Source organism: Salvelinus fontinalis, chromosome 6, assembly GCF_029448725.1.
Source record: "Salvelinus fontinalis isolate EN_2023a chromosome 6, ASM2944872v1, whole genome shotgun sequence".
NCBI lineage: Eukaryota > Metazoa > Chordata > Actinopteri > Salmoniformes > Salmonidae > Salvelinus > Salvelinus fontinalis.
The window spans coordinates 53,031,592-53,059,141 of record NC_074670.1 but is presented as its reverse complement, the minus strand read 5'-3'; the positions used below and the strand labels follow the sequence as shown (position 1 = coordinate 53,059,141).

Here is a 27,550-nt window from a genome sequence, read left to right as displayed (position 1 = left end):
CAAGAGCAGGCTGTTCCTTTCTTGACATCAAAGCAGCAGTGTATAGTTGGTATAGGAGTTTTTTATAAATGTAATTCAAATTGCAAAAATAGAAGTGTATAATTTTAAAATATATATAGACTTTTGCATTAAGACCATTTAGATGCAATATAATCAATCTATGTTATCAGATTTGTGGACTATGTATTGTGCAACCTTTCCTTTAAGTGTGTTCAGGTGTGTTGGCCTCACCCATTAATTGGCCACACCTGATCTTAATGAGTGCTTGTTTCCTTTGAAGTTGGGTCTGTTTGAATAGACTAAAATGAACAGATTTCTATGAGTAAAAAAAAACATGGTATGCTATCTCTATCCTGGTGGCGAAGTGGACTAATTCAATGAATAGAAGAATAGAAATCAGAAGTTCACAAGTTCAAATCTCATTGATGCAGTGCTAAAATAAAAAATACATGTGTTTGCCTGATTAATGCCCAAGCAAATGATTTTCCATGTGTCCTGTCTGTTTGGAGTTCAAATCAGTTAACCCAAACTAAGCTAGGAGTGTTATTAAAAGTCTTATTGAAACATGTTCTCTTCAAATAACCTATAAGTTCCGTTCTAAGAACATTAATAAAAACTCCCAGGACAACTTTAAGCGAACCATGGTAAAACGTTCTCAGAACCTCCCTGAAACCAGAACAGGTGACATTTTCACTTTTGTTGTCAGAACGTTTAAAAAACATTCTGTTTCACCAGTTAGAAAACTTATGGCTTCGTTCCCAGAACCAATGTGAAACCAAAAATATATGTTCCCACAACTTCCAATGAACCAAATGTGCTAGCTGGGATGACTGGAACTTGTCACAACCAATTACTATCTCTCAGTGATTCTTCCTTTTCATCAAACATATACTTATTTAATTCCCATGCTGTTTCATCAGGAGATTTGTAGGTCTACATGTTATGTCAATGCAATATACCTCAGCAAATTAAAACAGTCCACTTGAATTAAAGTTAAGTGAATAGGGTCTATGAATAGAGTGTGATGTCTGTGTGTGGTCACTGTGTATTTAGGTGTGTATGTATATGCCTATGTGAATGTTTGCCTGCTTCACTCTTACTTTTCTCCTTTGTGTTATATTCATTCCTTTGGCATTAGCATTATTGACAGTAAGACTAGTCTGATCTCCTGCTCTCACTTCCACCTGTCAGTTAATGTGTACCATTGTGTACCCAGAGTGTGAGCTGTGATTGATGTATGTGTAGGTGTATGTGTGAGAGAGAGAGACCAATGTTAAATGTAACAATTTAAAAACTAATATTTCATTATTATCAAAACATTGATATGTGTCTGCTCATAGAATTCATATAACATAGTATGTTGATATTGGATCAAGGCAAGTCAGTTGAACAAGATTTTAGTAACCTATTAGTGTAATTCCTTTGCCAAAGTGGTACAGTAGGCTATACGGGATGGGTCCAATGATTATATATATACTCTAGATGACATTTAGGGGGCGCTGCTTTGAAGCCACGGTGCCTCCACGGTCAAGATGCCCCTACCCTTTCACTAACCCTTACCTAACCCTAACCATTTTACATGTCAACTTCAATGGGGGTAGAGATGTCCCAAAGATCCCAGATAGCACAGACCATCTTGGCACTCCCCACCATTGTAAAAAATATTTTGGAAGCTTGAGAAATGCATTTGTTAATGTCTACATTCGTTTTTGCCACATTTATTCGATTAAAAACACCTTAATGCATACCAATTAATTATATTATGTGAGCTAAGTATACTTTTTGAGATGACTAATGTTACTGCCCCCACTACAACAAAACAATACTTAAATACATGTAATTTTGTCCTTTAAACATTTAATTGAAATACAGTAGAATTCCATTCATTCCTACGGAGGACTGCTCCTACTTGGGAGTGCCAATATGGCCGACCGGTGGCTTTAACATCATCTATCCATCATCACAGTGAACAATTATTTTAACAGGTTGCTGCGTGCACCCCTTAGTGGTGGTGAGCAGTCATTGCAAGCGGTTCTGAAAACGACGAGGGTTGCGTTTCATAAAACAAGGCCTTACTGAAGACTGAAAGCTTTCGTATTAAACAATTCTCACCTGTTTCTAAAGGAAGCCAAGTTGTTTATGTTAGTGTCAGGCGAAAGACCAACACAGCCGAACATCTTTAAAAAGTGTTATTTTCTGTTAAGAAGAACGAAACGGAAGTAAATGCAAAAGTAGCATGGATTTATTTCCGGTGACGTCAGCTCTAGCCTTGACGCTTCACGCGGGAAACGGCGAGGTCTCCTCATCACATTTACAGTAAGACATCAAGTTTTTGTTATTTTTATTTAGGGAGATAAATATTGGATTGCAAATATATGTGTATAAAACCAGATCTATTAGACAAGTAAAATTGCCCTAGCTACTATTGAATCAAATAGTTATCGAAGCAACTCAACATCATCACTAGCCAGCTAGCATGCTAGCCACACTCGACTGGCATCCATTTACTAGCCATCTCGTTACATATCCAGCCATCTAACGTTCTACGATAGATAGCTAGTTAGTATCTGCATGTTCTAGCCACAAATAAAGCAGCTTGCTCATTGTTGTTCATTGACTACTAAGCCTTTGTAACCGCATTGAGTTGTCACGCTAGCTATCGTATGTTGTTATTGGCTAGCTATTTAGCCTAACTACATGTTTTGATTTTGCAAAGCTAGCTAACTAGCTAGTTAGATATTAAATGAAATGGCAACAACAGTCTGTGTCACCTGTTGACTCTCAGATGAATTAGCAAAATAGCTAGATATATTACAACTTGAGCTCCTCTGAATTAACATTGCTAGCTGGATAACTGTTTGACATACATTTACATTTACATTTAAGTCATTTAGCAGACGCTCTTATCCAGAGCGACTTACAAATTGGTGCATTCACCTTATGACATCCAGTGGAACAGCCACTTTACAATAGTGCATCAAGATCTTTTAAGGGGGGGGGGGGCAGAAGGATTGCTTTATCCTAGGTATTCCTTGAAGAGGTGGGGTTTCAGGTGTCTCCGGAAGGTGGTGATTGACTCCGCTGTCCTGGCGTCGTGATCTTCCTCTGTGTCCTCAGCTGAGCATCACTTCTTGCAGAGGCAGAGATGGGAGACACGCTGGAGTTCAACGAGATCTACCATGAATCCAAGGGGTCCTGGGTCAGTAACTAGCTATTCAAATGCTTTCACAATAATATTGCAATAAGTCACTCATTTGGCACATTGTGCACATGTTACACATTAAATATGCATTGATGCAAAAATGACAGACAGTATGCTAGCCAGCAAAATAGAACTAGAGTATCTGAACGTTAAATTGATTTCAATATGATTTAAATATTTAGGCCTATGTATGTAGCCTACTGTATTGTATTTATCTTTTAATCCAGTGATCTTGGTTTTAATTTGAAGCATCTGTTTATCCTTTGCTTGTTTGTAGCAATTGCAAAGACATTGGCAACTTTCTATTTGTAGTCTACTTCGTTCTGAAGTTACTGGTGGTCACAGAGACAGATAAACATCTGGATTCTATGTTTAGCTGAGATATTCTGTCTACAAAAAAAGCATTTAACGATGCACTTAGCTGTTTTAATAGTGGTCTGAGGCAGTCGGTAAATAACAAGCGTTTTCAATTGCAACTTTAGTAATGGAGGTTTTGGGAAACAGCTCAAAGATTTTAATGATGCTCCTACAAAAGTTCTAATGACGAACTTAGCCTTAAGATGCTTTTGGAAAACCGGGCCCTGATTAGTTGAATCAGGTGTGTTAGGCCTGCTTGGGATCAATGTGGAACAAATTCCTGCACACCCTGTGGATCTCCAGGACCAGGATATAAGTAGACATGGATATTAGGGTTGGCACTATACCAGTATGAAGAGGACTTAATTCCTTGAGGAAAACAGTCCTAATGTTAGCAACAACTTTTATGTTGTCACATTTGTTTATTTGCAAGCAATAGCACATTATATTTGACAAAAGTAGGTTTTAAAGGACCATAGAGTGAAGTCTTTGCTTCGTGTTTTCTTTTTAGCCAAGGAAAATTGAGTATTGTAATGGATATACAAATAAATTGCCACAATCTGGCACTGGCACCAACCAAAACTCAGCATCTAGCTACTAGCAAGTTTGTCAATCGCAGTAACCTAAGTGCATTTATGTGTGTGTGGTCTCTCTGCAGAACGACGGTCGTCTGCGGTTCAGTAAGCAGAATGTGGTGTATAAGAGCAGTAAGACCGGGAAGGTGGACAACATCCCGGCAGCAGAGCTGTCTGTGGCCACATGGAGGCGTGTGTGTCTGGGACACGGCATCAAACTGGCAACCAGCAACGGCCATGTCTACAAATACGACGGCTTCAGAGACACGGTGAGGCAGTGTGTGAACGAGTGAGGGAATTTGTTTGTAAATGGTTGTGTGAGCGACGGCTGTGGTTTTGTGTTAATTTGTGAGTTCTGTGTGGGTAGGTGTCGGGTGAGCTTTTAGATAAGTCCGTTGATCTGTTCACACGTGACTGTATATTGTGCAAGAGTGGATCTGTGCGTCTCTGCGTGTGTGAATGTGAGTGCATGTGTGTATAATCTAGCCTTACCAGTGCTGCTACAGATCTCCTGAGGTTAGCTGCTACAGAGAGAGAGAGAAGCAAAGCTAGTCTCCTGAGGGTAATGATTCTATTTTTGAAGATGGGATCTTCTGACTGAGGGTTTAGACAACGGTGTCACTGTCACTGGTGAGGAATTCAAACATTGGTTAGTTGAGCAGCCAGCGAGTCAGTCACTTTGATGTGTTTATCCTCTAGGGTTGACCCCATTGTTGTCGACTGGTCGATAGGCTGTTGTTCGACCGAGATTTCTTTAGTCGAGCAGTAGCAACATAAAAAAAATATATCTTTTTTTTTTTATTTTTTTTTTTAGGGGTATATATCTTTGTGTACAATACACCAGTCTGATTGCCGCCTGTCTGAGTGGACTGATCCATTGTGGAGGCCGTGTTGATGGCACAGTCCATCATTGAGACGTGATACTGAAATTGTATATGGTTAAATTATGTACGAATAATGGTGTAACACAAATAAAAAGTATATTATTTTATAACAAATGCTGTTTTTCCCCTGTTGGTTAGTGGACCGCGTTTCTGAAACCCATCAATGCGCTGTTGAATTGACACCTTTTCCTAGACCATGTTGCTATGTGCCTAATAGCAATGTTAACCGGCATATTGGTGTTGAGAACAATGCGGCGGAGGCAGCAGCTGAGTTAGGAGAAGAGAAAACAGCACTTGCCTTAATTGTCTTAGCAAAGTGAGGAGAGGGGAAACCAACTGAATTAGGTCTATAATCAATAGCCTAACTGTTATGTGCCTGGCTTTATAAATCATCCATATATATATATATATATCAATGCATTCGAAAAGTATTCAGACCCCTTGACTTTTTCCAAATTTTGTTACATTACAGCCTTATTCTAAAATGGATTAAATCGTTTCCCCGGCCCCCCCCTCACATCTACACACAATACCCCATAATGACAAAGCAAAAATTAGGTGTTTATACATTTCTGCAAATTTATGAAAACGGGGGGGAAATGAAATATCACATTTTACATAAGTATTCAGACCCTCAGTACTTCATTGAAGCACCTTTGGCAGCGATTATAGCCTCGAGTCTTCTTGGGTATGACGCTACAAGCTTGGCACACCTGTATTTGGGGTGTTTCTCCCATTTTTCTCTGCAGATCCTTTCAAGCTCTGTCAGGTTGGATGGGGAGTGTCACTGCACAGCTATTTTTAGGTCTCTCCAGAGATGTTAGATCAGGTTCAAGTCCAGGCTCTGGCTGGGCTACTCTAGGACATTCAGAGACTTGTCCCGAAGCCACTCCTGCGTTGTCTTGGCTGTGTGCTTAGAGTTGTTGTCTTGATGGAAGGTGAACCTTCACCCCAGTCTGAGGTCCTGAGCACACTGGAGCAGGTTTTCATCAAGGATCTCTCTGTACTTTGCTTCGTTCATCTTTCCCTCGATCCCGACTAGGGTTGCAAAGGGTCTGAAACGTTTTCCAGAAATGTTCCATGGGAAGTTAAGCCCTGGAATTTTGATTTAAATTCATCAAAAAAGTTAGCTTTTAACAGTGAACCTTTTTTGTGGGGTACACATAAGGCAATTTTTGGTCTTGTGGCATATTTTGGTTAAACTTTCCCCAATTCCATGGAATTGCAACCCTCTGCATACACAGTGCACTCTTCCATCACATGTACAGCTGATTCTCAAGATCTTGCACACTAATAAGATGCTATTGAGGCCACACTACTACACTGTCCAAGCCATGGACTACATACTTTCTGGTAAGTTTTGATTACAATACTGGGTGTGGTGAATATATTTTATAGGACATTATTTTTTGTTAACTAGTATATAGTAGCCTACAGCAAAGTGTGTTTAAATAATTTCTAACTTGTTAACAATTTCTGCTAGTTAGTTTTTGCTTGCTTGAGCCTGCTAACTGAGGAGTGTTAATCCACCTGTTCCCATACATGTTTCATTTTAGAACATTTATGTTACAAAGGAGTTGTTTAATCTAATTGCTTAACTATTTATCTGTACATGGAATTGTATTTGTCATTTTTTTTAACTAAAGAATTATCATCTTTACAGGACAATGCCACAGGCACTAGCTGACGTGTGGAGACATTTCACTGCAGCTAATGTAGAAGGAAAAGCTGTGTCAAATCATGTGAAGAATGCAACGAAGATGCAGAATCATCTGGCCAAGTGCATAAAGTTCCCTCAGCGCTCACAATAAGCAACCTCTGACAAAAGTCCCTCTACTTCTATTTGAGGTGAAAATGATGAATCAGACACCTTATCGATAGCAACAGCTCATGGTCCTCCTGGAATCAGAAGTTTTTGTGACTCAATGGAGGAACGTTGTCAGATAAATGATGAATGTCTTGCTCGAGCTGTGTATGCAACTGGTTCAGCTCTGATGCTCACAGGCAATGTGTATTGGAAGAGATTTCTGAATGTTCTTCGCCCAGCATAAACCCCTCCAACCAGACATGCTTTATCTACGAATTTGCTGGATGCAGAGTTCAACAGAGTTCAAGTGAAGGTCAAGCAAATCATAAAGAAAGCAGACTGTATTGCAATCATCTCTGATGAATGGTCGAATGTTCGTGGGCAAGGAATAATTAATTACATCGCCACCCCTCAACCAGTATTCTACAAGAGCACAGACACAAGGGACAACAGACACACCGGTCTCTACATTGCAGATGAGCTGAAGGCAGTCATCAATGACCTTGGACCACAGAAGGTATTTGCACTGGTGACAGACAATGCTGTGAACATGAAGGCTGCTTGGTCTAAAGTGGAGGAGTCCTACCCTCACATCACATCCATTGGCTGTGCTGCTCATGCATTGAATATGCTCCTCAAGGACATCATGGCACTGAAAACAATGGATACACTCTTCATGAGAGCCAAGGAAGGTAGCAGGTAGCAGCAAGGTAGCAGTTAGGTAGCAGCAATCTAACTCACCAAGCAAAGTGAGAAGAATAAGAGCACCACATTGAAGCTTCTTAGCAACACCCGTTGGGGTGGTGTTGTCATCATGTTTGACAGTCTCCTGGAGGGGAAGGAGTCTCTCCAAGAAATGGCCATATCACAGTCTGCTGATATGTACAGCCCCATCAAGGGGATCCTCCTGGATGATACATTTTGGGAGAGAGTGGTAAGCAGCCTGAAACTCCTGAAACCTGAAGCAGTAGCCATTGCACGGATTGAGGGAGACAATGCCTTCCTGTCTGATGTTCAGACTCTGCTTGCAGATGTAAGAGAAGAAATCTGTACTGCCCTGCCCACTTCACTGTTGCTCCGAGCAGAGGAAACTGCAGTTCTGAAATGCATCCAAAAGCGTGGAGACTTCTGCCTGAAGCCTATACACGCTGCAGCGTACATGTTGGACCCCAAGTATGCTGGCAAGAGCATCCTGTCTGGTGCAGAGATCAACAAGGCCTATGGTGTCATCACTACTGTCTTGCCACCTTGGCCTGGATGAGTGCAAGGTTCTTGGCAGTCTGGCGAAGTACACTTCCAAGCAAGGGCTTTGAGATGGAGATGCAATATGGTAGTCGTGCCAACATATCTCATCAGCCACCTGGGGGAAGGGACTTTGTGGATCTGAGGCTCTTTCCCCTGTTGCCTCCATCCTCCAAATCCCACCAACATCAGCCGCCTCAGAGCGCAACTGGTCCTTGTTTGGGAACACTTACAACAAAGCACACAACAGGCTGACCAGTACAAGGGTTGAATAATTGGTTGCCATCCGGGCAAATTTGAGGCGTTTTGAGCCTGACAACAAGTCATCCTCAACAAGGTTGGAAAGTGACAGTGAGGATGAGGCCTCAGTCTGATGTTCAAGTGGTGGACATTGAGGCGGTTCAGGGAGAAGACTTGGAAGCCTGAGAGGAAGACTTGGAAGCCTGAGAGGAAGACTTGGAAGCCTGAGAGGAAGACTTGGAAGCCTGAGAGGAAGACTTGGAAGCCTGAGAGGAAGACAACCAAAGCTTTAGGTTCTACACTATCATTTTACAGATGTATGTTGAAAATGTTTTTGGGAGATGTGATGGATCATTCAATATTCCCTTTTGTTGTTCAGTGAAATCATCCCTTGTGAAGTGTCAACTCATTTAATTAAAGTTAAATTCGGAACTAAATCTGGTTTTTTTTCTATTGGAAGGATTTAATCATTTGCAATTATGTCTGTTTATGATAAGGTAAAAGGTTGATGTTTCTGTCTCCATATGATATGGTCATTATATCCAATGCAAAAAACATCTACATTTTAAATGGTATTAATATTAATTTGCATATATTCCTGTTAATTCCCACGGAATGCAATGTACCTACAGAGATTAAACCGATCCTGCTTCTGTTGCCTGTTTAGCGTTTGGTTAATAGCTTACTGATTCCGTGAACGGCAAGCCTCACGCAACAATTTCATAAATTGGGCTGTTTTTAATCTTTGCTCTGCTGTAATAAAGGCTTTACACTTTTCTTTGCGTTAGACCAGCCTCACTGGTATTATTTTATTGATTTAGTATTGTTTAATCTGTTACAAATTATCTGACAAATTATCTGACAAGTTATGCTTCTAATAATAACCCTCCTTTTTCTTTGATCTCCTTTTTGTTATTACTATCATTATAATAAGTACTTTCATTATTATTAGTAGGTATAATATAGCAGCCTTGTATAACCACCATTGAGCTGTCGGCCTAAGAGTGCAACCTGTTTAGTCTTAATATTGTAACTTACTTAGGCCTATATTTCAATACTTATAGGCTGTTGTAACAATCAATCATTTATTTGTTCATGTCATCACACAGCGTATGGGTCATTCATGATGTGAAATGTAATCAAGCATTTTAGTTTTAAAATAACGTGACCATTGAATAATTAGCGTAAATAATAAATTGGCCTAAACCATTCCGTTTCAGAAATTGCATTCACGAAGGAATGTGACTGTTTTTAGTTTTTGCTGTAAAAAAGGCTTTACGAAAAGAAAAACAAACGTTACAACTGGTACGCCTGTAATTTATTTTGTGTTTACATTGTTCCAAACGGTCTGAAATTATATTGTAATCTAACAGCACCTGTTTGGCGCACACACAGGCCTAATGTGCACGCAGCGCTTGTTCCATACCTTCTTTTTCTTGATCTCCAGTATTTTCCGTAACTAGTCAAATGTATTCCTCACATCTGACTTCCCCTTTACCTCCTGCGCAACCAGTAAGTATTTCCCCGTTTCAAATGTATTTTTAATGTCGTCTGCATCCATTTTGCTGTCATGTGTTATGGTGTTCAGAGTTTGTTATAATCAATTTATTTATGACGTGCTATAGGTCAGGCCCTAGGGTTGAGGGAATAGGGAATGTTTTTTTCCTAAACAAATGAGGGATTTCGGGTGACACATTCACTCGCTGTCCTTTTTTAAAAACACGGCTCAACAAGTCTGAGCAAGGCGGCACAATCAAATCAATTGCGGTCGGACTCCCTCCAGTTATTTGTGTCTTTGAATTATTTAATCAAACAGTGCGCTTAAAGCATCAGACAAGCTCAGTGCATATAGTTGATTTGATTAAAACAATCGATTCATATATGAAGAAATTAATGTTTAAAAATTTAGACCAATCACTTGGTCGAAAGAACAAGGTCGACCAAGATTTTTTTTAGTCGGGGACAGCCCTAATATCCTCACTGGTTCGACACCACCTCAGCCTACTTCTCATGTACAGTACCAGTCAAAAGTTTGGACACACCTACTTATTCAAGCGTTTTTCAAAATAAAATATATATATTTTCTACATTGTAGAATAATAGTGAAGACCTCAACACTATGAAATAACACATGGAATCGTGTAGTAACCCAAAACGTGTTAAACAAATCAAAATACATTTTATATTTGAGATTCTTCGAAGTAGCCACCCTTTCCCTTGACAGCTTTGCACATGCTTGGTATTCTTTCAACCATCTTCATGAGGTAGTAACCTGGAATGCATTTAAATTAACAGGTGTGCCTTGTTAAAAGTTAATTTGTGGAATTTCTTTCCTTAATGTGTTTGAGCAAATCAGTTGTGTTGTGACAAGGGGTGGTATACAGAAGATAGCCTATTTGATAAAAGACCAAGTCCATATTAGGCCAGAACAGCTCAAATAAGCAAAGGGAAACAACAGTCTATCATTACTTTAAGACATGTCATTACTTTAAGGTCAGTCAATGCGGAAAATTTCAAGAACTTCAAACGAGTGATGGAGTGCTGCATCAGTTGACCTGGCCTTCACAATCACCCGATCGCAACCCAATTGAGATGGTTTGGGATGAGTTGGACCGCAGAGTGATGGAAAATCAGCCAACAAGTGCTCCGCATATGTAGGAACTCCTTCAAGACTGTTGGAAAAGCATTCCTCAGTAAGCTGGTTGAGAGAATGCCAAGAGTTTGCTAATGTAAAATTAAAATATATTTTGATTTGTTTTAGACTGTTACATGATTCCGTATGTGTTATTTCATAGTTTTGGTGTCTTCACTATTATTCTACAAAGTAGAAAATATTCCAAATAAAGAAAAACCCTTGAATGAGTAGGTGTGTCCAAACTTTTGACTGGTACTGTATAGACAATGTGTTGAATGTCTGTGCTGAACAAGTAATGATCATGTATTTGAATTGCGACTGGTGAGTTGCACTGATGACGTATCACAAGTCCTGTTTACTAATTTGGTACCTAGTGTAAACAGCACTGCACTTACCCTGAGTTTGCTTTGCACTGATCTGGACTCCACTCTGTTAGCCATAACTGGGTCTATTCACTAGGCACAATTTACGAAACCTAAACAAAGAGGGCCGACGCACTGGGGGGGACAATCCTGTCCAATAGAAAACACTTGCTTTTTGTTTCCTGTTGCAAAACTCTTGGTGTCCACTAATGCATAGGACCCTGGTGTCAAGATCACATAGCGACATCTGTGTTACAGAGCATCATATTAGTTAGGGGGAGAGGAAGAGGGGTGTTGGAATGGAACAGATAGGGGACGGGGAGAGGTGGAGGGAGGATTGGGACCGTGTTTTTTGGGGGCGGGAGGAAATTGGTGTGTGTGTGTAGAGGCTGGGATGAGTGATTATTATGCCTGTGTCATGTAAGCATCAGCACTCTGCCAAAGGAGTAATGAAAGATGGTGCTCTACACATTGGAGCTGATGAGGACAGCAGGAACACACACACACACACATTGATATGTACATCTTTACATAGTTACCGGTCACTCATTACACACACGGACAGATTTATATCCAGTATATACTATATAATGTAAACTTAGATCTGTATATACGGGCTGTCACACACAAACACAATGTCTTCATACATCTTTACAAACACACGCACCGATGCTGTCAACACACTGATCTGATGTTCTATACACACACAGATGGACACGCATACACAGTCTGGCGTATATTCTCTCTGTCCAACACACACACACACACGCACGGTGGGCTTTCACACTCTACTAACCGAACACAAGGGTTTTCAAACTGGGGTTTTCAAACCGGGGTCCAAGGTACTGCAGAGGGTTGGCAATGTTGTAGAAAATATTTTTTACCATCATGGATACAATTTTTATGTCTCTGCGTCCAGTATGAAGGAAGTTAGAGAGTTTTACGTGGCGATGCTAACTAGCGATAGCACAATGATTGGAAGTCTACAGCAACAGTTGGCCTGCTAGCTGTTCCTGTTCATCCAACTCTGGGGAAGTAGATGAATGGATTCATTGCTAAAATCTCGAGCAATCCTTTTTAATATAGAGAAAATTGCAGTAATTTCAGCTAATTGCAGGGTTTTTTCTGTGTAGAAAATTCTTAGGCGGGCCATCTGAGTGCACATTTTTGGGATGGAAAAACAGTTTGCATCAACTTAACCTTTACGCTCGTGGGAATTGGCCTATATGGAGAAGTAGGGCTGGGACCATACCAGTGTTGTGATACTCGTTTGTATTCTGGCAAGGAAACCAAGCAGATTTAACTTATTTAGGAAAACAGATCAAATTATGTTGTCATCCGGAGTCGCATTTTATTTATTTTCCATGCTAAAGCACACTATAATTGACATAAAACAGGGTTTTAAAGGACCAAAGAGTTTGGTCTGCTTCGCGTTTTAATTTTTGCCATGTAAAAAATATTGCTTTACTGGTATCATCCCTAATTGGATAGGGCTAAATTGAAATGTTTCCTACAGAAGAAAAACATATTCATAACCATGGTAGCAATTGAAAAGAGACAGTTTCGAGATTATGGGAAAATTATTAGACCAAAGCTGAGGAGGACAGAACAGTTCAGCTGACACAAGACTGAATCATTTTTTTCCTCCCCAATTTTGTCATATACAATTAGTAGTTACAGTCTTATCGCCGCAACTCCTGTACAGACTCGGGAGAGGTGAAGGTCGAGAGCCGCGCGTCGTCTGAAACATGACCCCGCCAAGCCGCACTGCTTCTTGGCACAATGCACGCTTAACCCGGAAGCCAGCCACACCAACGTATCGGGGGAAAGAAACACCGTACACCTGGCGACCGTGTTAGCATGCATGCGCCCGGCCCGCCACAGGAGTCGCTACAGCGCGATGGAACAAGGACATCTCGGCCGGCCAAACCCTCCCCTAACCCGGACGATGCTGGGCCAATTATGCATCGCCGCATGGGTCTCCCGGTTGCGGCCGGCTGCGACACAGCCTGGTATCGAACCAGGATCTAGTAACAGAGGTAGCTCTGCGATGCAGTGCCTTAGACCGCTGCGCCAGTCTGGAGGTCAAATGTATTTTTATGTGAATTTTAAATGTATTGTACTTTTTGCCGCAATTGTTGACAACAACATTTGAAAATACTCTGGCTACATTCAAAATGTAGGGTAGGTGCAACATAAGACTACAACATGACAAGGGTTTGAGTGAGAGGACTAACTCGTGTCTCCAAGGGGTCACACACCTCTCCAAAGTGTGCACAGTTCCTAAGAAATTTCAATACAATTTTATAACTCAAAAGTAACTCAATTATTAAGGTGTTTTTTGGGGGGGGTCTTTTAGCTGTGCCGTTGAAGAACACAACCTTGCATTCCCCGCCCTCACACAATTACTGTTGTTTACGCAATCACAAACGCAATCCCCAAAAAATTTGTAAATCACAATCTGGGTCATGTGGGCATCATTTGAAAGTCTGTTCTATTGCCAACATGACTAGCTATGTTATAAAAGACGATATTAGTGTCAGGCGTTCCCCATGCAGTTCAGCTTATACCGAAAATCATTTTGGTGCACATAGAAAGGCCTAATGAGCCATGAGTGCATTCAGGTGTGTGTGTGCCGTGGTAAATTGTCTTCAATAGACAAATGGACCGATACTTTTTTTTAGAACAACCATCAAACGCTGTGATCGTAAACGTTGACCTGTATATCAAATCAATCTTGGGCCGAATAGAACAGGTGTGGACTTTACCGTGAAATGCTTCCTGACAAGCCCTTAACCAACAGTGCAGTTCAAGAAGAGTTAAGAAAATATTTACCAAATAAACTGAAGTAAAATACTTTTTATTATTTATTTGTATTTTTGTAACACAATAAAATAACAATAACGAGCCAATATACAGGGGGTACCGGTACCGAGTCAGTGTTACAGAAATCACAGAAAATGTGCTTGAGAACAGCAAAATGTTCGCGCCACCGGCAAGATACAGTACCTTCACCTTTCTAGCTAATGGGCTATGTCAATGAACTGTGGGGAGGTCAAAATAATGAAACTGTACCAAATCAATGTGGATGACAAGGCATCTATTTGTTTGCTAACATGATGGGGTCCCTGGGTCGCCGGTTTTCCTGGGCAGGGGACCCTGGGTCGCCGGTTTTCCTGGGCAGGGGTCGCCGGTTTTCCTGGGCAGGGGTCGCCGGTTTTCCTGGGCAGGGGTCGCCGGTTTTCCTGGGCAGGGGTCGCCGGTTTTCCTGGGCAGGGGTCGCCGGTTTTCCTGGGCAGGGGTCGCCGGTTTTCCTGGGCAGGGGTCGCCGGTTTTCCTGGGCAGGGGACCCTGGGTCGCTGGTTTTCCTGGGCAGGGGTCCCTGGACAAGAAAAGTTTGAAAACCCCTGACCTAACAGACAAGCTGATACCCAGGTGCATAAGCTCTATTTCCCACACATTCTCCTTTTCCTCTCTCAAAACACACACATACACACTGTCCTTTCACACACATGTGGAAGTGATTGCGGTGTGTGTCTGGGTGCTCCAGCTCTAATCGGGCCGGCAGGATAAATAAACGGACTGATTGTAAGCTGCGAGAAGGAGAGAGCGACCAGATTGAGCTGTGATTAATTAGCCTCCTCATCAAGGGGGAGGAAAGAGGGATGTTTCTTTGTTTTTACCTGAATAGTGTGAGCAGTAAGAATTTAACTGAGAACATCTTTCCTCTCTTTCTATTTTGCTTTCTCTCTGCCCCACCCTTGTCGTCTCTCTCCCTCTCTGACCCCCCCCCTCGTCTCCCTCCACTCCCCCTCTCTCTCTGCCCCCCCTCGTCTCCCTCCACTCCCCCCTCATCTCTCTCTCCCTCTCTCTCTACCCCCCCTCTCTCTACTCCCCCCTCGTCTCTCCCTCTCTCTACTCCCCCATCTCTTCTCTCCCTCTCTCTCTACTCTCCCTCTCTCTCTACTCCCCCCTCTCTTCACTCCCTCTCTCTCTGCCCCCCCTCGTCGTCTCTCTCCCTCTCTACTCCCCCCTCTCTTCACTCCCTCTCCCTCTGCCCCCCCCCTCGTCGTCTCCCTCCACTCCCCCCTCGTCTCTCTCTCCCTCTCTCTCTACTCCCTCCTCTCTCTACTCCCCCCTCTCTTCACTCCCTCTCTCTGCCCCCCCTCGTCGTCTCCCTCCACTCCTCCCCTCGTCTCTCTCTCCCTCTCTCTCTACTCCCCCCCTCGTCTCTCTCCCTCTCTCTCTACTCCCCCCCTCTCTTCACTCCCTCTCTCTCTGTCCCCCCCTCCTCTACCTCCCTCTCTCTGCAGGATTATGAGAGGATCTCTGAGTTCTTCAAGGCCAACTACAAGGTGGAGCTGACAGAGAAAGACATGTGCGTGAAGGGCTGGAACTGGGGCACTGCTAAATTCTCTGGTAAACAACACCCTCTAAATGTCACTGAACACGTATCACACAACACCAGCAGAGGGTCTAACTGTCCTGTAATTCCCTCCTGGATGGCTGGCATATTTACAAAACAACCCTTTTCATCTCTGGATCTCTCTTACTGATCTGTTGTAGCATTCATTGTAGTATTCCTCCAGCTGTGTTGTGGTGCATTATGGGAGCTGTGGTTTTGAACCCCCCCCTCTTTCCCCTCTCTCCGCAGGTCCATTGCTGTCGTTTGACGTGAACGACAGCTCCGTGTTTGAGATCCCCCTGGCCAGCGTGTCCCAGTGCGCCACAGGGAAGAACGAGGTGACGCTGGAGTTCCACCAGAACGATGACGCTGAGGTCTCTCTCATGGAGGTCCGTTTCTACGTCCCCCCCGGCCCCGCAGACGAGGGGACAGACCCCGTGGAGGTAACCCACGCTCTACTCTGTCCTGCCGCTGGCTGAATGGCGTGATCGTCGGTGCCTTACTGACTTCACCCCAGCAGATGGCGCCACCACTACAGCTGTCCCTATACACAGAAACAGTTCATTTTCACACCAACGTCATTGATGCGGTGGTTGACGGTATTCCTGTTTTAACCCTGTGTCCCTATCCTCCCTGTCAGGCGTTTGCCCAGAACGTGCGGTCTAAGGCAGATGTGATCCAGGCTACAGGAGATGCTGTGTGTGTCTTCAAGGAGCTGCAGTGCCTCACACCCAGGGGCAGGTACTGTGGCATCAGCACCACGAACCACTATTCATCAGTATTATCCGTCGTTGTTTAGTTGAATATTACTCTCCATTTATCAGATTGATCCACATTGTTCACTTGGCTCAACGCTAGCCAGCCACCCCCCCCCCCCCAATGAAAACCTACCACATACTAGACAAACACCAACTTTGAAGGCAGGCCTTCCTCTCTTTCTTGTTCACCCACGTTCTTCTCCCTCTGTGCGTCAGGTATGATATCCTCATATACCCTGCCTTCCTTCACCTCCACGGTAAGACGTTTGACTACAAGATCCCCTACACCACCGTGCTGCGTCTCTTCCTGCTACCAAGCAAGGACCAGAGACAGATGTTCTTCGTTGTAAGTGTGTGTGTGTGTGTGTTTTTTGATTGAGGTGAGTGGTTGACAGTCGAGTGTAGATTGTGTTAAGATGGTGTGGGGCCACCAAACGTGCAGACAATAGTAAGTAAATGCAATCATTCTCACTTCAAAGCCCTTGCCATCGTCTCCGATTCATAATCACTCTGTCTTCTTCTACCCCCCCTGCCGTGTGTAGATCAGTCTGGACCCGCCCATTAAGCAGGGACAGACCCGTTACCACTTCCTCATCCTGCACTTCTCTAAGGAGGAGGAGCTGAAGCTTACCCTCAACATGAGCGAGTAAGTGGGAGAGTGAAACCACAGCAGCTCAACACCACATGGGAGAGGAAGAATGAACTTGTATTGTTGGGTGGCGAGAATCGCTTAATACAATGTCTGATCCCCTCTCCTCCGTTCTCTCTCCCTCTACCATCCCTCTCTTGCCCCTCCCGCTCCCTCACCGAAGGGAGGAGGTGGAAAAGCGTTATGAAGGGAAGCTCAGCAAGAATATGTCAGGTTCTCTCTATGAGATGGTCAGCAGGGTGATGAAGGCTCTGGTCAACAGGAAGATCACCGTGCCCGGAAACTTCCAGGGGTAAACGCACACATACACACCAGATCACCGACACGCCAGATTCACTCACAACACACACCGGATCACAGACACGTCGGATCACAGACACGCCGGATCACAGACACGCCGGATCACAGACACGCCGGATCACAGACACGCCGGATCACAGACACGCCGGATCACAGACACGCCGGATCACAGACACGCCGGATCACAGACACGCCGGGTCACAGACACGCCGGATCACAGACACGCCGGATCACAGACACGCCGGATCACAGACACGCCGGATCACCGACACAACACACACACCGGATCACAGACACGCCGGATCACAGACACGCCGGATCACAGACACGCCGGATCACATACACGCCGGATCACAGACACGCCGGATCACAGACACGCCGGATCACAGACACGCCGGATCACAGACACGCCGGATCACAGACACGCCGGATCATAGACACGCCGGATCACAGACACAACACACACGCCGGATCACAGACACAACACACACGCCGGATCACAGGCACAACATACACGCCGGATCACAGGCACACCATACACGCCAGATCACAGACACAACATACACGCCAGATCACAGACACACCGGATCACAGGCACACCATACACGCCGGATCACAGGCACACCGGATCACAGGCACACCATACACGCCAGATCACAGACACAACACACACACCGGATCACAGGCACACCATACACGCCGGATCACAGACACACCATACACGCCGGATCACAGACACACCATACACGCCAGATCACAGACACACCATACACGCCAGATCACAGACACAACATACACGCCAGATCACAGACACACCATACACGCCAGATCACAGACACAACATACACGCCAGATCACAGACACAACATACACGCCAGATCACAGACACAACATACACGCCAGATCACAGACACGACATACACGCCAGATCACAGACACGACATACACGCCAGATCACAGACACACCATACACGCCAGATCACAGACACACCGGATCACAGGCACACCATACACGCCGGATCACAGGCACACCGGATCACAGGCACACCATACACGCCAGATCACAGACACAACACACACACCGGATCACAGGCACACCATACACGCCGGATTACAGACACACCATACACGCCGGATCACAGACACACCATACACGCCAGATCACAGACACACCATACACGCCAGATCACAGACACAACATACACGCCAGATCACAGACACACCATACACGCCAGATCACAGACACAACATACACGCCAGATCACAGACACAACATACACGCCAGATCACAGACACGACATACACGCCAGATCACAGACACACCATACACTCAGAATAACTGAGTCTCCCTCCTCTCCCCTGTAGTAACACCCCTGGGGCCCAGTGTATAACGTGTTCCTACAAGGCCCAGTCCGGCCTGCTCTACCCGCTGGAGCGGGGCTTCATCTACGTCCACAAGCCCCCAGTGCACCTGCGCTTCGAGGAGATCTCCAGTGTCAACTTCGCCAGAGGCACCACCACAACGCGCTCCTTCGACTTCGAGGTGGAGACCAAGCAGGGGAACCAGTTCACCTTCAGCAGCATAGAGAGGTATTAGAGGGGACGGAGAAGCACACACACGCTACCGTGTTGATTCTGTGTCGAATTCATGGTTCCTCTTTCTCTCTCTCGTCACAGGGAAGAGTACGGGAAGCTGTTTGACTTTGTAAACGCCAAGAAACTCCACATCAAGAACCGAGGGTTCAAGGAGGTAACCTTTACGAGATGTTTACTGTGGTGGACATACATTCAACTCCTCTCCAAGATAAATGATGTGTTTGTAAATATTGATGATGTCACTCTCTTCTTGTCTGTCTGTTGTGTACCCCTGAAGAAGAAGGTTGGTATGGTTACGGGGGTGTGGGAGTGTTGGCTTGATTTTTGGTTTGGAGCGATTACTGCTCGCATGGTGTGTGTGTTGGGGGGGGCTTGTGTCTGTGTATGTTGGCGGGGGGGGGGGGGGGGGGGGGGGGCTGTAATTCTAATCATGGTGGTTGATTTCTGTGAAGAACCATGAATGATTTACTAATCGGTATATGATTGCTGATTATGCTTATCCACAGATGTGTTTTGGAGAGTGTGTGTGAAAGAGAGGTGTGTGAGTGTGTGTGGTCTTGTTCTTCTATCCTCGCTGGGACCGGAAATCCCCCAAATTCTCCAAGGGTAGTAAAACAAGGGAAATTCTCAGTTGTGGGGACATTTCCCAGAAAATCTATTTTAGGCTTAGGGGTTAGGGCTACAATTAGGGAAAATAGGATTTGGAATGGAAATCTAATTTAGGTACCGACGAGGATAGTAAAACATGCTGTGTTTGTGTGTGGGGGGCGCTGCCTGCGTTGTCTTGACTCATGTATTGCCCAAGGCATTGCAGTGTGTTAACTGAAAGATGAAACACATCCTCTAAACCAAATACAGGAAGTCCTGATTTTACTCCCAGAATGCTCTCTGGTAATATAAGCAGCCCACTCTGTCCATCAGTGCCCTACTCCATTGCCCTGGGTGGTAATCGCCACGGCAACAAACTACTAGCTTGAGGTCACCTGAATGGTCAAAAACTACAAAGGATCCTGTCTTCCACTTCCTCCTGTTCTGTTTGTCTAGCTTAGCTTTTAACTTAGGGAGAATCTCATTACGTTTCCTTGATTCCTCGCGTCCTCTCTCGAAGCCTCCTCAAAACACATTAGATGAGGTCAGAGGTCTTTGACCTTCTCATCCAATGGGTTTTAAGGATGTGAGGAATCAAGGAAATGCAATGAGATTCTCCCTTAGTCTCTCCATTCCCAGAAGTAGTCCTACAGGTAAGGAGGTAAGGAAAGGAAGCCATTGTAAAGTGTTGGAACACAGACCCTTCTGTACAGTAACCTGCTGGCCATAGGAAGAGATACAGGGCCTTGTTGGAGCATCATGGGTAGTGTAGTCTCTGATTCTCTGCTGCCCCCCGACATGGTATAAAGGCTAAGAACAACGAGTACAGTGACTCAGACGACGATCAGCACGATGCCTACCTGGAGAGGATGAAAGCCGAGGGCAAGATCAGAGAGGAGGGAGACGGCAGCAACGACTCAGACGAAGAGACCGGTGAGTGACAGCTCCCGCAGCTATTAGGGTGGCCAGGCCGCTATGTGCCAGCTCCCGCAGCCAATAGGGTGGCCAGACCATTGATTGACAGCTCCCGCAGCCAATCGGGGCCTCCCTAATAGAGCTCAATGGGACTCATTCATACATGAAGAGATTTAAATACGTCGTAGGTCTGGCTATTGTGAACTAGTTGTGTCCCTGTACAAGAGAGCAGCCGGTTTGGGGGAGAGCTGTTACTGATGTTCTCTCTTTTTACTAGATGAGTCTTTCAACCCTGGAGAGGAGAGTGATGTCGCTGAGGAGTAAGTTTTTACCCGTCATCCCTCACTCATTCTCCCATTGCTTACTTCAGCCCCCCCCTCTCTCTCTCCCTCCCCTCTCTCTCTGTCTCTGTTTAACAGTATTCCTCCCTTCTCTCCCTCCCCTCTCTCTCCCTTTCTGTTTAACAGTATTCCTCCCCTCTCTCTCCCTCTCTGTTTAACAGTATTCCTCCCCTCTTTCTCCCTCCTCTCTCTCCATCCCCTCTTTCCCTCTCTGTTTAACAGTATTCCTCCCCTCTTTCTCCCTCCTCTCTCCCCCTCTCTGTTTAACAGTATTGCTCCCCTCTCTCTCCCTCAGGTATGACAGTAACGCGTCGGAGAGCGACAGCGGCAGCGGAGGGGATGGCAGCGATGATGAGGGAAAGAAGAAGAAACCTGCAAAGAAGGCCAAAGTAGTGAAAGAGAAGAAGGAGAGGAAACCACGCAGAGAGGTGAGAGAGAAGAGAGGGATTAGGAGTAATCTAGAAGAGGAAGGAGGTGAGAGAAGAGGAGAGGGATTGGGAGTAATCTAGAAGAGGAAAGAGGTGAGAGAGGAGAGGGATTAGGAGTCATCTAGGAGAGGGAGAAGAGGGATTGGGAGTAATCTAGAAGAGGAAAGAGGAGAGGGAGAAGAGGGATTAGGAGTAATCTAGAAGAGGGAGAAGAGGGATTGGGAGTAATCTAGAAGAGGAAAGAGGAGAGGGAGAAGAGGGATTAGGAGTAATCTAGAAGAGGGAGAAGAGGGATTGGGAGTAATCTAGAAGAGGAAAGAGGAGAGGGAGAAGAGGGATTAGGAGTAATCTAGAAGAGGGAGAAGAGGGATTGGGAGTAATCTAGAAGAGGAAAGAGGAGAGGGAGAAGAGGGATTAGGAGTAATCTAGAAGAGGGATTGGGAGTAATCTAGAAGAGGAAAGAGGTGAGAGAAAGAAGGGGGAATAGATGATTAATATCTTTGTTTATTATTGTATCAGAGAAAAAATATACCTTTTTGACCTATGGCGGCATTTACAAAGTTGATGTATTTTATGCACATGTGACGTATGTGGGTGAGTGCTCATGTTTCTCTCGCTCTCTGTCTGTCTTTTAGAAGAAGCAGAAGGACACTAACGCCCCCAAGAGGCCGATGAGTTCCTACATGCTGTGGCTCAACGCCAGCCGCGAGCGCATCAAGTCGGAAAACCCCGGAATCTCCATCACAGAGATCTCCAAGAAGGCAGGAGAGATGTGGAAACAGATAGGGAAGGAGGACAAAGAGGTGAGGGAGGGGGAATGCTTTCTCTACTCTCCGTTTCCTGTATTCTGCTCCTCTCTCCCATTTTTCTGTTTGGGAATTTTGGAATAAAATAATTGTCACCCTAGCGAACTGTAGTTCTGTATTTAAACCATTATTTAGGAAAACAGATTGATAACAAAAGGTTTCTCTCTGCTAGGAATGGGACGGGAAAGCAGAGGAGGCTAAAAAGACCTATGAGAAAGCCATGAAGGAATACAGAGAGAGTGGTGGAGGCTCCTCCACACCAGCCAAGAAGTAGGAGACCAAAAACACACACACAGCCATGAACATCAGATACACACACACACACACACACACACACACACACACACACACACTACCAGGTGCACATAGAAGCTCTCTTAACACACACACTCATAACAACCTCAATCTTACAACCATCTTGACCCTAGAGTTCCATTTCTCTCCATCAGGGAGAGCAAGAAGAAGGCGGGAGGCAAGAAGGAGGACAAGAAGAGGAAGTCTGGTGGAGGAGAGAAAGAAAAGGAGCAAGGAGGGAACGACAGCTTTAAGAGCCGAGAGTTTATCTCCAGCGAGGAGAGTTCATCTGACGGTGAACGCAAGAAAGCCAAGAAGGCCAAGAAGGCCAAAGGCAAACCCCAGAGCAGGGGCAAGGTACTGTACTGTCACCATGGCAACAGTAGGATGAATTGATGGGATTATCATAGTGAAGAATATCTCTCTGTCTCTGTGTGTCTCTCTCTCTCTGTGTCGCATTCTCTGTGTGTGTGTCTCTGTGTGTGTGTCTCTCTCTCTCTCTGTGTGTGTCTCTCTCTGTGTGTGGGTCTCTCTCTCTGTGTGTGTCTCTCTGTGTGTGTGTCTCTGTGTGTGTGTCTCTCTGTGTGTGTGTCTCTCTGTCTGTGTGTCTCTCTGTGTGTGGGTCTCTCTGTGTGTCTCTCTCTCTGTGTCTCTCTCTCTGTGTCTGTCTCTCTGTGTCTGTCTCTCTCTGTATCTATGTGTGTCTCTGCCTCTCACTCTCTCTCGAGCTCTCTTGCTCGCTCTCTCTCTTGCGCTCTGTCTCTCTCTCACTCTGCCTCTCTCTCGCGCTGTGTCTCTCTCGCTGTGTGTCTCTCTCTCGAGCTCTGTGTGTCTATCTCTTGCGCTCTGTGTGTCTCTCTCTGTGTGTCTCTCATTTTGTCTCTGTCTCAGGAGTCTGAGGAGGAAGAAGAGGAAGCAATGACCACACCCCCCAGCTCTGCAGAGGACTCTGACTGAGGAGAGGGGGAGGAGCCTCGCTGGACCTGCTGAAGACATAGCAACGAATGGGGAACATTTGGACAAGTTTACTCAGTAACCGGTGCACGAAGAAACGCATATCATACACACACACTAAGCGTTAAATGGACCAACAATTTGTACTCCCGCTATGATGTCCTACACATTCTCTGAAAGTGAATACCTCTTGCTGTGCTGACAGGCTATTTGTTTTCCTGATGCTAAATAGAGGGTTTATCAACAGACTAAGTCCGATCTATCCAACAGCATATTATGTACTACATTACCCATGATTTTACTGGGTTCTATTCTATTCGCCCCATGGGGGTGGTTGTAGTTTAATAGCACTGAGACATGCAGAGGGGTCTTCAGTCTTGAGTTTTTAAACTGTTTAGAGAAATTAAGAACTGCAATTCTGTGCGTTTTTGTTTATTTGCCATGTCAAGTTTGTCTTTTTCAAAGTGAAAAAATAAATCTTTTTTTAATAAAATGTGAGTGATTGTTTGTGGGCACTTGAGGAAATTACAGGAACTGTAATGGGTGGGTGGGTGGGTGGGGGGGGCGTTTGGGAGGATTGGGATGGAGCCAGGTGAGAGGATCCATGTATTGTATGAGTGGAGGACTATCAGGTAGAGGAATGAGATTTAAACCAATAGAGATTGGTCTCTACCCTGAAATGAACCTCAAGACCACAAGCTCTCACACACAGTTGGCTATAATATGTTGTGAGGTCAGCAACCACATCAGATGGAATATCAAACGGAGGCAGATGATGACCGCATTATCACACCCACTTACACATGATAATAGGCAGAAGAAGTACACACACTTCCAAAAAGACCTTTTTCATGCTTTTTATTAACTGGCTCTTCATTGAGCTTGTTGTAGATAGTTTGACGTTAGCGGCTGTACTGAGAGATATTACATACATGAAGGTTTATGCTATGTTGTTCAGATGTGCCACATTAGCCAATCAACAAATCATACATCTGGAAATATTAACCTATGTTATTATAGGCGGGGAATGGCTTTGCCCTTTGGAATTGGAGGAGGAGAGAGGCAAAGAACGGTTCCCTGTATAATAGCAGAACAAGACCAGTTGTAGTAGTGAGTGTGTGGAGGGAAGGGACAAAAGGTGAACCATGAGGAACCTCGTCCTGGATGCAGAAAGTTATTTAAATGTTCAATGTAGCCGTTTTTATCTCAATATCAAATCATTTCTGGGTTACAGTTAAGTACCTTACTGTGATTGTTTTCAATTAAAATGGTTAAAAAAAAATGCTCTATTCAAAGGGCAATTTCTCTAGCAATCTTTTTGTTAGGACTGTCTGGGAGTGGGGAAGGGGAAACTGAAAATTGGTCTTATTGGTCTCTTAACTAATTTACCGCATGGTGATGTCACCACGGAAGGCCAAAAGTCCCTCCCACTAAAACAGGTAGAAATTTCAAGTGCTCTTTTCTAACAGCTCTTACACTAAAAGGGCTTATCATAATTTTCACAATTTCACAGTATTATTCCAAACTGATAGTGTGGAAATATATAAAACACAGGAAAATCACGTTTTTGAGTGCACTGGGTCTTTAAAACAAAGAGAGGAACTTAAATTATTTCCCTGCTACTTATATACAGTTGAAGTCGGAAGTTTACATACACCTTAGCCAAATACATTTAAACTCAGTTTTTCACAATTCCTGACATTTAATCCTAGTAAAAATTCCTTGTCTTAGGTCAGTTAGGATCACCACTTTATTTTAAGAATGTGAAATGTCAGAATAATAGTAGAGAGAATGATTTATTTCAGCTTTTATTTATTTATTCACATTCCCAGTGGGTCAGAAGTTTACATACACTCAATTAGTATTTGTTGGATTACCTTTAAATTGTTTAACTTGGGTCAACTGTTTCAGGTAGCCTTCCACAAGCTTCCCACAATAAGTTGGGTGAATTTTTGCCTAGTCCTCCTGACTGAGCTGGTGTAACGGAGTCAGGTTTGTAGGCCTCCTTGCTCGCACATGCTTTTTCAGTTCTGCCCACAAATTTTCTATAGGATTGAGGTCAGGTCTTTGTGATGGCCACTCCAATACATTGACTTTGTTGTGCTCAAGCCATTTTGCCACAACTTTGGAAGTATGCTTGGGGTCATTGCCCATTTGGAAGACCCATTTGCGACCAAGCTTTAACTTCCTGACTGATGTCTTGAGATGTTGCTTCAATATATCCACATAATTTTCCTACCTCGTGATGCCATCTATTTTGTGAAGTGCACCAGTCCCACCTGCAGCAAAGCACCCCCACAACAGGATGCTGCCACCCCCATGCTTCACGGTTGGGATGGTGTTCTTCGGCTTGCAAGCGTCCCCCATTTTCCTCCAAACATAATGATGGTCATTATGGCCAAACAGTTCTATTTTTGTTTCATCCGACCAGAGGACATTTCTCAAAGAAGTACGATCTTTGTCCCCATGTAAACCGTAGTCTGGCTTTTTTATGGCGGTTTTGAAGCAGTGGCTTCTTCCTTGCTGAGCAGCCTTTCAGGTTATGTCGATATAGGACTTGTTTTACTGTGGATATAGATACTTTTTTATTTCCTCCAGCATCTTCAGTCCTTTTCTGTATGACGGCTGCTTGGTCCCATGGTGTTTATACTTGCGTACTATTGTTTGTACAGATGAAGGTGGTACCTCTGGGCATTTGGAAATTGCTCCCAAGGATAAACCAGACTTGTGCAGGTTTAAAAAAATTATAATCTGACGTCTTGGCTGATTTCTTTAGATTTTCCCATGATGTCAAGTAAAGAGGCACTGAGTTTGAAGGTAGGCCTTGAAATCCACAGGTACACCTCCAATTGACTCAAATTATGTCAATTAGCCTATCAGACACTTCTGAAGCCATGACATAATTTTCTGGAATTTTCCAAGCTATTTAAAGGCACAGAAAACTTAGTGTATGTAAACTTCTGACTCACAGGAATTGTGATATAGTGAATTATAAGTGAAATAATCTGTCTGTAAACAATTGTTGGAAAAATTACTTGTGTCATGCACAAAGTAGATGTCCTAACTGACTTGCCAAAACTGTAGTTTGTTAACAAGAAATTTTGTGGAGTGGTTGAAAAACTAGTTTTAATGACTCCAACCTAAGTGTATGTAAACTTCCGACTTCAACTGTATATATATATATATATATATATACAGTTTCAAAATCCCTTCCTCAGGTCACTGCAACTCAATCCCTTATGTTAGCGTTTCCCAAACTCAGTCCTCGGTCCCCCCCTTGGGTGCATGTTTTGGTTTTTGTCCCAGCATTACTACACAGCTGATTAAAATAATCTATAATTTTGCTAAGACTTACTTTTTTGCATGTGCATGTTTATCTGTTTATAATGAGTCCATTTCATGTATGATGATAACTTGTCGTTTTCCCTTTCACAAAAATCTTAGTAATGAGAGAGACCTCAGTCAATCTTATTTTCTCTCTCGCTCTCTCTCTTTCTGTCTCTCTTGTGTCATTAGCACACGGTCATGTGTGCTTCCTGGTTCTAATTAAGTCTCTCATGTAACATTTATGTCTGAAGTGTATATAGATTTCAGAGAACCATGTCATTTCCTGGAACGTGACAACATTGCCTCGGTGTGTGCACTCAGAGCTCATATAACTGTATTGTGTTGCATTACTGTAATTTGCCACAGACGTAATGGAACCACTTAAGAAATGAAGAGATGCTATCTTCCAGCTCGGTCTCTAGACACTACACACATGTACACACGTAGCAAACACACACATTTTGAAATGATTGCATTAACACACTGTGTGGATGACTCTAAGCGTGACTATTATAGCCATTATCATTAGACCCATAATGATATGTCATATAGTTTGTATTGATCTCTCAAAGGCATCTACTATTCTGTGCTTTCTGTTCTGCAGAGTACTGTCCACACGTTGTTCTGTTCTGCTATCACGTTTTAGGGAAGACCCAGATGCAGACAGTGTTGAAGTAACACAAGTTTATTACTAGAAAGGGGGGCAGGCAAAATGACAGGTCAAGGGCAGGCAGAGGTCGGCAATCCAGATCAGAGTCCAAACGGTACAGAATGGCAGGCAGGGTCAGGGCAGGCAGAGGTCAATAATCCAGTGTGATGTGACAACGTACAGAACGGCAGGCAGGGTCAGGGCAGACAGAATAGTCAAAACTGGGAAAACTAGAA

The 27,550-nt window shown here is 44.1% G+C and overlaps 1 protein-coding gene across 2 annotated transcripts; it reads left to right on the top strand.

Annotated features, from left to right (window-relative positions):
- The first annotated feature begins 2,209 nt into the window (after nt 1-2,209).
- Nucleotides 2,210-23,831, top strand: ssrp1a (structure specific recognition protein 1a). 2 transcript variants are annotated; one of them, XM_055927064.1, is made up of 18 exons: nt 2,210-2,316; nt 3,118-3,199; nt 4,218-4,403; nt 15,618-15,723; nt 15,959-16,152; nt 16,350-16,450; nt 16,684-16,813; nt 17,010-17,113; nt 17,280-17,408; nt 18,782-19,006; nt 19,094-19,166; nt 20,410-20,533; nt 20,793-20,835; nt 21,152-21,284; nt 21,920-22,087; nt 22,263-22,360; nt 22,540-22,741; nt 23,276-23,831. In XM_055927064.1, exons 2-18 carry the CDS (start codon nt 3,146-3,148, stop codon nt 23,339-23,341), a joined length of 2,136 nt encoding a protein of 711 aa, XP_055783039.1. In that variant the 5' UTR covers nt 2,210-2,316; nt 3,118-3,145; the 3' UTR covers nt 23,342-23,831. The 2 variants fall into 2 exon arrangements, with proteins under 2 accessions (XP_055783039.1, XP_055783038.1); XM_055927063.1 differs by having other exon boundaries at nt 20,407-20,533.
- Nucleotides 23,832-27,550: the final 3,719 nt, after the last annotated feature.